The sequence below is a fragment of the Sceloporus undulatus genome, chromosome 4 (genome assembly GCF_019175285.1).
Source record: "Sceloporus undulatus isolate JIND9_A2432 ecotype Alabama chromosome 4, SceUnd_v1.1, whole genome shotgun sequence".
Classification (NCBI taxonomy): Eukaryota; Metazoa; Chordata; class Lepidosauria; order Squamata; family Phrynosomatidae; genus Sceloporus; species Sceloporus undulatus.
In genome coordinates, this window is record NC_056525.1 from 60904224 (window position 1) to 60917117 (window position 12894).

The 12894-nt window shown below is 40.7% G+C and overlaps 1 protein-coding gene across 1 annotated transcript in view; it reads left to right on the forward strand.

The window, feature by feature from the left end:
* ETNK2 (ethanolamine kinase 2) overlaps positions 1-10620 on the forward strand; it is a 39304-nt gene extending 28684 nt beyond the window's left edge. Inside the window, exons 4-6 of the mRNA XM_042464297.1 lie at positions 1806-2084; positions 3048-3121; positions 7252-10620. Of these exons, the coding sequence (XP_042320231.1) occupies positions 1806-2084; positions 3048-3121; positions 7252-7324 (426 nt within the window). The 3' untranslated portion in view covers positions 7325-10620. The remainder of the gene's footprint in view (positions 1-1805; positions 2085-3047; positions 3122-7251) is intronic.
* The last annotated feature ends 2274 nt before the right edge of the window (positions 10621-12894 follow it).

Sequence of the window (12894 nt, forward strand, 5' to 3'; positions counted from 1 at the left end):
GGGCTCATAAGCTGCAAATACATGTTGCTGATCTGGCTGTTCCATCCAGTACAGTGTCGAGATGCCCAGCAGTAGAGCTTTGACAATCAGTCGTTGGTGGCATCTTCTGTTTACACTCCACCTTGCTTCTTCACCAACCACACCTGCTGTCATTTTCTCTTGTAGGGATTTATGAAAAGAATGGTAAACAGATCTTGAATAATGTCGCTGGTGATGATGGGGACTTTGGTTTTCCTGATGTTGGACTATAACTCCCATCATGCCTGAGGCAGATGGGAATTGGAATCCAACAACATTTGGAAGGTTTTTGTTGGTTGGTTTTTAAAACCGGGGGGTCAAAGTGGATTTTAGAAAGTCATGCTTTTTTAAAAACCAGCAAACAAAACCCCCAAACAACTGCCTGATGAACAAGGATATTTTTACTGATATATGGTGCAGGCAGAAACTTTACAGTAAACAGTATTTTTAGGTTGTTGTAAGATTATTTCTCCTCTAATTGTGGCTCTGAAGGATGGATTAGAAACAAGCTCCTTTTGAAGGACCTGCATATAATTACCCAGGTTCTCTGTATTAATTCTCTCCTGAGCTTGTATAATACAGGAAATCATTGTATGGCTAATTATGTCTGCTATTCTCACAGCTTGTGCTCTGTTACACAGGGATCATAAGAGTCAAGCAAGGTCAAACTGGAATTTTTTTTTTAAGGGGCCTGTCTTGGTGCAGAAGGCCAAATCAGTGGTATTTCTTCAATACCAGAGCATTGTGAACCAGGTGGAAAAACAGCTTACTTTTAACTCAAGTCTGTTTCCAGACAAGGCTCTTCTGTAATTTCCTTGTCTCAATCATAGAATTTGACAGACAGAATCCAAACAACAGTGCCATGACTATCGTTTTTGGGTTCCCCCCAAAAAATTTTTTTGTTGAGGTGAGAAAGATGGGATAGCTTCACCATTTTTTATGGGTGTTGATAGGAGTTGTCCATCTAGAAAACTCAAGTCATTGTTTGTGCTGAGCCAGAGGGAGAACTGTGATCCTGCAGATTATGGGGCTTTAGGTCTCAGAATTTTTTGCACTGGCTATATTTGCTGGAACTTGGAGTTGGAGGACCAAGGTTGAGAACCACTGGTTTATAAGGGTTATGTTTTATTCCATTCTAGGTAGAACCTGGGAAAATGACCTTTTATTTTTTTTTGGACTGCTATTTGGCAATGTTGGCTTAGGGATTCTGGGAGTGGTAGTTTGAAAGGGTAACCTTTCCAAGCTGTGGTTCTGACCGTAATTGTCTTTAGCTGTCAGCAGCAAGGTAGAGAGGTTCCTTCCCCAAACTTCCTGTCCCCTTTCTCAACTGTTTGAGATCCTAAAGTTCCATTCCTCAAGATTCAGAGTTCTGCTACCATGTAACAGCCATGAAAGGAATTAACATTGCCTTTTCTGACTGTTTTGTGCTGAAGTGCAACCTGAACTATGGAAACCAGTTTAACAGTATGGTAATCTAGCAGGGTGATCCAGTGTGGTGAAGTGGTTTGAGTGTCGGGCTAGGGTATTGGAAGTCCAGGGTTCGAATATTCACTTGGCCATGAAAACCCACTGGGCAATTCTCAGTTTCCCAGTCTCAGAGGATGGCAATGACAAACACACTCTGAAGAAACTTGCCAAGAAAATCCTATGATAGGTTCACATTAGGGTCATCATAAATTGGAAACAACCTGGAGGCAAAACAACACACACAACAATCTAGCAAGATAGTAAACCTTAATGTCAACCAATGTCCTCCAAGCATTGTCACTGAAAATTTTATGCTTAAGGGGCTGGTTCTTACCCATTCTCAGGCTGTTGCCTATATGGTCCATCCCATCTCATGTTTCCTTCATCATCAATTTATTCTCTCAGGGCTGAATGAAGTGGATTACAGCCTGTATCCAAGCAAGGAGGTCCAGATGCAATGGCTCAGATACTACTTGCAGGCCTACAAGAAACTAGGCCAGGAGAACCAGGAAGAAGGAAGCAAAAGCAGAGGAGAGAGTAGAGCTGTGCCTGAAGAAGAACTGGAGAGCCTCTATGTACAAGTCAACCAGTTTGCTTTAGTGAGTATCCACATTGTGAAGAAAGGGAAGTTGAAAGGGGAGCAAAAATAACATACACTGGAGACAAAAAGTATGCTATTCTAATACTTTCAAATTTTTATTACAATCAACAGGGCATTAACCATAGAAGGAATTTTGTTTTGTTACAATTTAAATTGTAAATTATTTTAATTGCCTTTTCTTTACATTCCCCTTTCCTCTCTGCACTCCAGAGCACACTGCCTTCTCAACATTTTGTCCTTCTGCACCTCATCTCTCTCTTGCTGATATTTTTTTCTTTGCCAACTCCGTCTCTCCCTCTTTCTTTCTCTCTGTAGCAAGTAACATGTACTACTTCACTTAGTACCCAGTATAAGAAGCCGGTCCTGCTGTATTTTACCCATTTTAAGAGCCCCAAGTTGTGATGGTGCCACTACTCTTCCCACCTTCTCGGGAGACATAGTATCTTTCCATTGAATTCAATGGCAACAGGATGAGAGGTCTCCTTTCCCAGAAATGTACATATTGATGGAGCCTCAGATGATGTTGTATGGGTGGCTAAAAGATAAAAGTTTCAAAGCTATTCCATAGAAAGCAATAAAGAAAATCACAGTCAGGGCACACCTGACCTAATTTCTAAAATGTACTGCCTATTAGCCTCCCTCCTATTTCCATGCATCATGTGGCTTCTCTAATGACTGTAGCAATGGACAGTGCTGGTGATAACACACATGGCAGTAGATGCTCTTTGTAACAAGTTTTCCTATAGCTCAAGCAAAACTATTGTACAGTTGCAGAATCAGATTTACAGAACTTGGACTGTTATAGAGGAGGAAATACATGTTTGTATTGATGGCAATGAAAGCATTTTCAGATCACACCCACTGCTCTTAAATTGTTGCATCTGTCTTCACAATTTTTCACTCAGTCTTGCCCACACACTGCAAATATATGCATCCTTGATATTTTATCTTCTTTTCCCAGGCCTCTCATTTCCTTTGGGCTTGCTGGGGACTGATTCAAGCCCAGTTCTCTACCATAGACTTTAATTTTGCCAGGTGAGTGTGTGTCTTGCTTCATCTGCAAAGGCTGTAGGAGACAAATTTGTGGGTCCCCCTTTTTCCCTAGCTGGAGTAAGAATCTGCAGCAAAATGCTGGTTGAAGTGTCTGTGATGGCCTGTCTTCCATTTTTATTTTGAAGGCTGGATATCAGCACAAGATTTTTAATACTGTGGTCCTATAACAACTTACCTGAGAGTATCTTCTATTCAGCTGAATGGGACATACTTCTGGTATGTCAGCTTTATGTCTTAGTATCATACAAAGTCAATCAACAGAATTTAAAGTTGGCCTTAAGACTGACTAGCTCTCATTTTAGCAATTGAACAGCACCTTAAAATCTTCTAAACTGAGGATAGTCAATTGCAGAGGAGGCTAGTTTTGGCCCCTGTGTCCTTTCTTGGATGGGCAAGTTTTTAGGTATGCAAGTAACTGCCAGAGTGTAAATGAATGGAATTCTCTTAGTGTTTTATGTTACTGAAACTATATGGAGTTTTGAGCCATGTGTTCAATATTTTTGAGGGGAAGCGTGGGAAGGTGTATGATAAAGGTAAACTGCCGCATGTAACATTCAGGGCATTGTTCACCCAGAAAACATTTTTTAAAATGGTGTGGGAGGTGTCAGGGACTTGGAGTGAAAAAAGGGTTTGTAAGCCACACTCCCACCTTATTTTAGACTGTTCATAAACATCAGATATCTGTGTCAGACAGCTCCATGCCCTTCAAAAACCTGCCTTGTAACCTCAGCCTAAATTTGGTCTTCGTGGGAAAGGGATAAGCAGTCTTTATATCTTCATCAGGGCGTGCCTAAGGCTATCACTCAAAAACTACAGTTGGTTCTCGGTTATCCAGGGATTCAACTATCCAAATCTTGAAAATATTCAAACAAAATGTATAAATTGCAAAAATCAAACCTTGATTTTGCCATTGTATATAAGGGGCACCATTTTATTACACCATTGTATTTAATGGGACTTGAACAGCCACAGGTTTTGGTTATCTATGGGGGTTCTAGAACCAAACTGTAGTGGATACCGAGAGCCCACTGTATTTTAAAATAAAAATTATGGGTATAGGACAGATATATTCAAAATCCTTTGTGGGAAAAACTGGTGCTGTGATGGTAAGAAATAAACTTTAAAAATAAACCAACAGTTTGCAAAATAGTTCAAAACTGATAGTTCCTGGGATTCCCCCCCCCCTGGCCACTTCAACCCTTTCTGTTCATCCATGCACACACACAGTATAGAGACCATGGCAAAGCACCTAACAACAGGCATACCTTGATTAGCAAAAGCTCTGATAGAGAAGCTCCTTTTTACAATGCCTTTCTAGGCCTGCCCAGCCCACCTTTTCCACCTTATCCTCTGTCTAGCTGGACAGCTTTTAGCACAGTCAGCATTGGGAGAATGGTGAAAGGGCTGCACAAACACAGACTTTTGGTGTTAGATTACAACAGCATTTCTCCAGTAAACAATGCAATAAAGCTCGAGAAAGGAAAGAACAGGATTCTCCTCTAGCTAAGGAGAATCTGTAGTTTTGTGTGCCATCTTGCAACATGCAAAGGAAACAGCAAGCTGTCTCCAGAATCCCTTCCTGAGCATATGGACAGAGAGAAAGGGAGAGAACTGATAAGGCTGCCTTACTGGCTCCCCCTAACATGTTTAAAAAGCATAGATCTCTAAGGTGTTGAACAGGCCGGCGCAAAGCACCAGCCTGCACATGTACTAAGGTTGCCTCGGGGCATCCTTTCCAGTTGCCCCACAACCCTAGTACATTGCCGCGGCGTTGTAATGGCGGTGTCCTTTCTACATGGGCGGCACCATTACGATGTCACGGCCATGCTGCCTCCAAATGGGGCAGCGTGGATGTGACGTCTTGGCACCGCTGAAGGGTGCTTGTGGCGCCCTTTCAGCAACACCGTTTCGGAGCTCCTTTGGCCACGCGTATCGCTGGCACAGCCTTTAAACAGCCAGGCCAGCGATACAAAGCGAAAGGGGCCGAGTGGCCCCTTTCTCCCTTTCCCCGCCGCTGTTGGGGTGTCCTTGGGGCTTGAAGCCCCAAAGACACCCCTTTCCAGGCCGTGGGGAAGTGGCCTGGAAAAGCGGCGGCTTGGGCCCTTGGGGCTGCCGCTGAGGCCTCGATTCATCGGGGAAAGGGGCATGTGCAGGCTGCCCCAAAGTGGCAGTCTGTATCCCGCTTAAGTTTAGCCACCAAAACAGAAATCATAAGAAAAGTGGATGCTGATGAAATCAAAATACATCCCTGGAAGAAGGTTTCTTTTTTTTTAATAGTTTAATTTTTATTAGGTATTTTAAAAACACATATAAAAAACATATTTATATCAGTCATACAAAACATACAAAGGACAATATCCATAACAAAACAAACCTACCTATAGATACCCCAACCAACATATACAGTATATCATACGTTCCTCATTCGTTAGTTCCTTTCTGCCAGTCTAACTTCTATACTAAATCCAGACCATTTTTGATGATCTGTTAAAGAATAATATATTTATGATTCTATTTATACTTGCATCTACAAGGTTATAAATTACCTTACAATCTTCCTTTGGAAAATATATAAATAGGTTCATGCAAGAACCGATCTCGCTTATTTGAGATACGTTCAGTTGGATTCCACATTTAAACATAATTCAGTTTTCAAGCTGTAATATTGATATAATCAAATCAAAAGAATTCAACTTAAGCTAGTTCCGTTCCCAAAACTGCATTCTCCCCTCACACATTCTGCAGGTAAATAATTATATTATCCCAATCTTCTTTGTAGGAGTTCATCCGTTCGTTTCTAATTCCTCTTGAGAGTTTGTCCATTTCCATTTGAAGGTTTCAAATGGACTCTAGAAGATTCAGAATGTTATTCATTACTTTTGTGAGACTTACCTTGGTTGATTCATTTCACATGTGTGGATTGTTAAGCGTTGGTTAAAAGGTTTCCTGTAACTTGCTGAATTGTTCTTCTGTTTTTCGTGAGGTAGGAACCTATCCCCAGTCTTTCCATGTTATTTTGGTCTCTGGTACCAAATTTTATGTTAAAAAAGGAATACCCAGGAACACATCTTCTTTTTTAACAGAGGTATATCTGTATAGACATGAACATGGGAACAGATCCAATTAAAAGCCTTATCCTCAATATCAGGAGTTGGCAACTGCACAAGGTCTGGTAGCGAATTCCCCTTCAAACATTTTCATGGGTAGCACCCACTCAACAGCATGACTGATATTCTAACTACCATAGCCATACTCCTATCAGGCACCTAAAAGCATTATCAAACAAAAATCCATCAAACAGTGACACCTTTATTGGGCAATGAAATGCACAATATACTTGTTGCAAGCTTTCAAAGCTCCATTGGTTTCTTCAGGCAAGATGTTACAAACCAAACAGGAGGGGGGAATTGGAAATGTTAGTAAGATATCTGCATTTTGTTGTTTCTGTCCTTACTTAAGATGGTATGAGGAGGGTAAACTTTGCAGGCTGGCTCCAAAATAATAATAATAATAAGCTTGCAACAAGTATGTTGTGCATTTCAGTTGGCCAATAAAGGTGGATTTTTGGGTTTGGTGGATTTTTGTTTGAATTTACTAAATGGCTAACACAGCTACCCCTGCATATTTTCTAAAAACATTATGTTTGAATACTATGTATGAATGGTCAAGATAGGAGTATATGATTGAAGGTGCAAGGGGAACATGTATGAAATGAATGGGGAGAACAAATGGTGTATGTGTAGAAGAATGTGGCATGTAGATGAAAGCTTTTGGCATGGTTATGCAGGCCCTAGGAAATGTATCATGTCTGCTATTTTTTTCATGTCTTCACTAGTATATTCTCAAATGGGAATGTGTGACACTCCAGATGTTGCTCAGGTACAGCTCCCATCAATTCTAGCCAGCATAGCCAACTGTGAGGGACCATGAGAGCTGCTGTCTAATGTCTGACAGGCCACACAGAACATGGGGAAATTGCCTTTGGAGACTGCAACTCCCAGAATCCTCTAACCAGCATTCTAAAGATCACAAACCATAGTAAAGCTCAGTGTATAAAGTATATTTGATGGAGACTGTAACAAAGGTCTGTTTCTGTTTCTGTTGTTCTGCAGGTACGCGGACATAAGATTTAAACAGTACTTTAAAACAAAGCCTGTGGTGACATCCCTTAAAATGTCAAAGTGAAGTTAAAGTCTAAAAAAATCCTCTGGTACTCAAGATTCCATACCTATTTTCTCTGGTATAGTGCGCCCGCCACCCTGTCCTCTTGAAGTTGCTTCATTTCTAAGTGGTCAGACATCATGAAACGGGGATGGAAAAGGAAAGCACACCTTCTATGAAGCCAAAAAGAGAGAAAAAATTAAAAGAAGCCTACTGGAACATGGCTATGCCATCCATGGATTTCCTGCCACATGTTGCTTTTAAAAGGTGATGTTAGGACATGGCTGCTGGGGAGAGATTTCATTCACAGTGCCTGTGCTATTAAGAAATACTTCAAATGCTTCTTAGCTTAAATAGTGGGTAGCAGAGATGAGGTGGTTGCTTGGTCAAAAGCATATGAAATCTCTTCTATTCCTTGGTTGGGAAAATCCACTGGATTCTTCTCTTTTGATCTTGAGCTAAACTGTTGAATGCTAGCATCTCTTTTCCACAGTTACAGGATCTGTAACCGCTTGGATCTGCTTCCCTCTCTACCCAGAGACAAATTCCCAACTGTCCCACAGTGTCTTTTGTGAGGTTTAGACAAAGAGCCAAAAACTAATTAATTTGCTTGCCCAGCAATGATTTTTTCAAAGATATATTAGCAGAAGGAAAGCCCCAAAGATGAACGAGAGCTGTGTCATTTGGTCAAGGTGTGAGCTAATGGAGGGTCCCCCTTGGCCACCAGTTGGAAAGGAGACTGTCAACATTGCATGTTTTACTATAGGTCACAGTCAGTTTTGGCATACACATGTAAATGTCAAATGTTTGAGAATCAGTGGAAGGTGTAAGTAAGTACCTTTGGTTCAAGCTACAGTACTTGGAAGATGACAAATAGTAATGCCTAAGAACCAGCCAGATGAAAACAGAGAGACACACCCTTCAGTAAAAAAAAAAAAGGGGGGGGCTGTATCAAGTTTACTCAGTGCTCAGTTATCACAGTCCCATGTGTGGGACACATTCACTAGTCTCCCCCCATTTTGAATACTGGCATCTGTCAGTTTCGTGTGGCGCAAAGATGGTTGCATTAGTTCCAAGCAGCTTGTCACCTTGTCCAGATCTGCACCATCAGTTTGTGCCATTAATTTCGAGTATATGAAACTATCCGTTTCCCCATGAGACTCGAGCAATTTGTTTTGGTTTTTTTAAATGGTAATTTGCAAAGATAGCCATGTAGTTAGTGGAGGGAGAAAATCAACCCAAGAAAGGCTCACAGTGGGGCTCTTGCCTCAGGATGGCTACCTGTGGGGTGAACATTTCACTGAGAATTTAGCAGCACAAAAAGAGGGAATGGCTTATTAAAATGCCAGTACTATGGCAAATTGTAGTGTAGACAAGCCCAGAGAGGAAGGTCTGCATTCCCCTCAGCACCCAGCCTTACTTAGTTTGTAAATAGACATTATAGTCCTTATTACTGCTAGATTCTTAAAAATAAAACAAAACTGGAACCAACTTGAAACATTCCTTATGAACTGTGAACATCTCACATGGTGCTTTGCCTCCCAAGAAAACCATTTGGGTTCCTTTGTCGAGGGCCAAGCCTACGCATGCCTTGTATGAGTTCTCCAACCAGAATGAGGACGACATGGCTTCTCACACAAATCCTGGGCATCTTCAATTCTACTTTCTCCAGGATAGATGGAAATGGATAGGAGAGGCACAGTGGGAATGGAGATTCCAGTGTTCAGCCTAAGCTATGATTTGCATTAATGTAGTGAAAAGGTACTAAATAGTATTTTATTACCTATGTGTATTTTTGCCCCATGAGGTTTTATTCTGTTTAGTGAACCATTATTATAGTCAAAACCCACAATCTCTCACTTTAAATGTGCCTGCTGTTTAGTTAGCACCTCAGCTATCTCTAGTGATCATATTTACAATGAATATATGCTCTGAAGCAAAGGTAGAAAGCCTCCTGCAGTCTTTTAATTGGATGTGCTGTTATAATTAACTTCCTAACCAACAGCTCCTATGATCTGATTTCCTGTGGTTTGTCTGCACTGGCTGCAGCTGGTGTAGGCCAGTTGCCAAGAGAGGCCATTAAGCACCACTAGAAATTGCCTCTATCCAGGATGGGGACTGTTTCCCCATTAGTCAGAAAAGCCAAAGGATGGAAAGTAGGCCAGTGACTGAATTCTAGAAACTTGAAGCTGCCCGTAGAATGGTTCAAGAAGTTGTGGGTGTCCAGATGTTGAACTATAGAACTCCATAATCTCCTCCATTGGCTATGCTGCACAGGACTGATGGGAATTTGGGGCCAAAAACATCTGGAAGACCCAAACTTCTCCTTGGTACAGAAGCGGCATTTGAGATGATGCGGAAATGTATTGGAGGGATGGAGGATTTTTGCTTTTGTATTCCTTTTAAATTTCCATCCTGGAATATTTAAATGTTTAAGATGTTTCCTTGTTATTGTACTGTACTTGGGCATAGTGTGCAGAGATGGGTTTTTGTGTGTGATAAAAGTGATGTCACTGCAGTTTAAAAGCTTCAGGGAATGTCTAGACTACATAAAAACAGATGCCACATGGAGTGTGCTCTTTCCACACAGTTGTCACATAAACTGTCAAGTCATGAGGATGTGATACAAGGGAACCTGTTCATTCAGTTGGAAGAAGACATAGTGCAGACCCTGCTTGGCAAATTGTCTATAATACACTCTCTGAAATAGGTTTCAGATTAAAGTAAACAACCAGATAGTTGAACATTGTACTTTTTTGTTTTTAAAAGCCCCAACTGTTGTATGATTTAGTGCATAATTGTTCAAACACTGCTTTAAAAAAACAAATAGAAAAGCAATCAGTTCACCAAGAAGCTTGACAGAATGGCCAACCATCATCATGAAGAAATCTTAGGTTACAAGGATGCTTCCTATGGGAAGGGAAAGGGACACAGCTTATTCCACATGGTTAATTCTTTCTTAAAGCCCATGCTCCATGTTGTTTCATGTTTTTATGTACTACAACTCCTATAATCCTTCAGCAAGCATGAGTTGAGGAATTAAGGGAAATGTAGTCAAAAAAGCAGTTTTTCGAAGTTTCCAACTCATACATTCAGAAGCAGTTTTTGCTTCAGAATGAACTGGGTAGCATCTTGTTATTGTGATTTTTTGCACCACAGGGCAGCTATGGAGAATCATGGAAAAATGTGACAGCTTGCATTGGCATCTGAACGCAAAAGAAGTGAAGATGTACATGTCTGTGCCCATTTGTAACATTGTACTATATAATTGAAAAGTTTTACTGTGTAGTTTTGTAATGTGATTGAAATATTTCTGAGATACTTCACAACTATTGTTTTTTGTAGTTTTTCATACCCAGGGAGGGGTGGCAGTGGTATTTTGTCTTTGAGAAGTAGGGCATGTTATCTGCAAAATGGACAGTGCTTTCCCAATACAATCAAAGACCTCAGGCTGCTTTCTTAAGTGTTGGATTTACCTCTCTTTTGGTTACAAAGGCTTTTCCAGCTCCCTATCACATACTCTCTCAAGTTGCAGCTATCAGCATACCCTTCTGAGGTATGACACATCTCCTCTGCCATGAACAACTATTACATACCTAGGTCTGTGTATATAAACATGCAAATTTCTATGTATTATAATAATTGATGACCATACACAAGCTATTGTGTATTCTTCTAGGAAGGAAATGAGTTATCTGGCTGAAGGGAAGAAAGGAACCTTTTAAGCACCAAACGTGTCTCAGTATAACTATAATGTGAAAGACTTAAAAAAAACAGGAGGAAAGGTGTTTTCCCCTCAGGCATCTAATAGTTTTGTGCATCATATAAGTCACTGTAAAGTTACCTGTATTATTACATTTGCTCCTGTTCGCAAAATAATAAGCAAACAATTCATGTAAAGGTGAAGGCTTTCATCCATAGTTTTTTGTGGTTTTTTCGGGCTATGTGGCCATGTTCTGTAAGAGTTTATTCCTGACATTTCGCCAGCATCTGTGGATGGCATCCTCAGAGGATGCTAACCTATATATACTCACTCTCTTCCAGGTTAGCATTCTCTGAGGATGCCAGCCACAGATGCTCGTAAAACGTCAGGAATAAACTCTTATAGAACATGGCCACATAGCCTGAAAAAACCACAAAAAACAATTCATGGATAGATGGATATAGTAAAAAACATACAATGAGACAAAAAAGAAAGAATAAAATCATAGTCATAGAATTGGAAGAGACTATAAGGGACATCCAGTCCAACCTCCTGCCATGCAGGAACTCACAATCAAAGCACCCCGATAGGTGGCCATCCAGCCTCTGTTTAAAGAGCTCCAAAGGAGGAGACTCCACCACTCTCTGAGGGAGTGTATTCCACTGTCGAACAGCCCTTACTATCAGAAAGTTCCTCCTAATGTTGAGATGGAATCTTTTCCTGGCTGAGAATTCTAAATACCCCTCCTTAAAACTGCAAATCCCAGAATGCAACAGGAGGCAGCTAGAGCAGTTAAAGTGGAATAGTAGCACTATAAGAGTATAGTGTGATAAACACCCATGTGACACCCCACTGGTCACTTCTATCCAAGATGAAGAGGAGCCATTATTGAGCACCCTTTAGGTTTAGCCAATCAACCAATTACTAATGCATTTAACAGTTGCATTGTCTAGCCCAGATCCTGAATATACTTTTCTTTAAAGAGAGAGAAAGATAGAGCTAATGAGTCTTACATATATATCAGGAGTCTTTCCTGAGATAGACAAGAGGCTCTAGAGAAAACTACACAAATGGGCCCAAAATGTAGAAATAATGATCTACACATAATGTTAGCTGTAGCAAGTTAACTTTTTCAGTGTTAAAGGGATTTTTGCAGACATTTCAACAAGGATTTTTCAGGATATACTGTATATTACTGTTATCAGTTCTAGGGGATTCCACGCACACCTGATCCCCAGTAATGAAAAGGTAATGAAGAACATAACACACTGAGTTGCTTTTTAAATGAGTCATGACAATTAATTTTTCGAACACTGGCAAATAATGGGAGTGATTTACTTTTAAAATGCAACATTTAAAACTCTGAGTGGATAATACCCATAAACACTACCATATTAGGAAGGCCAAGATACGTGATGGCAGAGCCTAAAGCTGCACCAGTATACTGATATGTCAGTTCCAAAGGCTGTTTCTTGCCCCCCAGGTGTGAAATAATAGTGGGGGACACCCCAAGAGCCAGTCAGTGGCTGAGGAACTGATGGAACTGTATCCTAGCACAGCCATCCAAAAGATTGCCATTGGATAGATCTTTTGACAATGTCCAAGAAAATATTCACACTGGCATGATCCACTGATAGCCACCAAGAGCAGGCCTGACCTCTGCCAGCAACTCAGTGGCTTTTTGTGATTCTACAAAATAATCTCTCTTTAGTAGCAAATTCTGAGATAGCTTGGAGGCAACTGCCATCATCACAACACCTAGGAAGAACACAAAAATGGCTGGGCCCCTAATAGAAATCCTTTCCTCTACTTCTTCCTCCTTGTTAAAAGTTTGATGTGTTCATTCACCTGTCTGTTCATTCACTTTCTCTGGCATATTAGTGTCTGAATA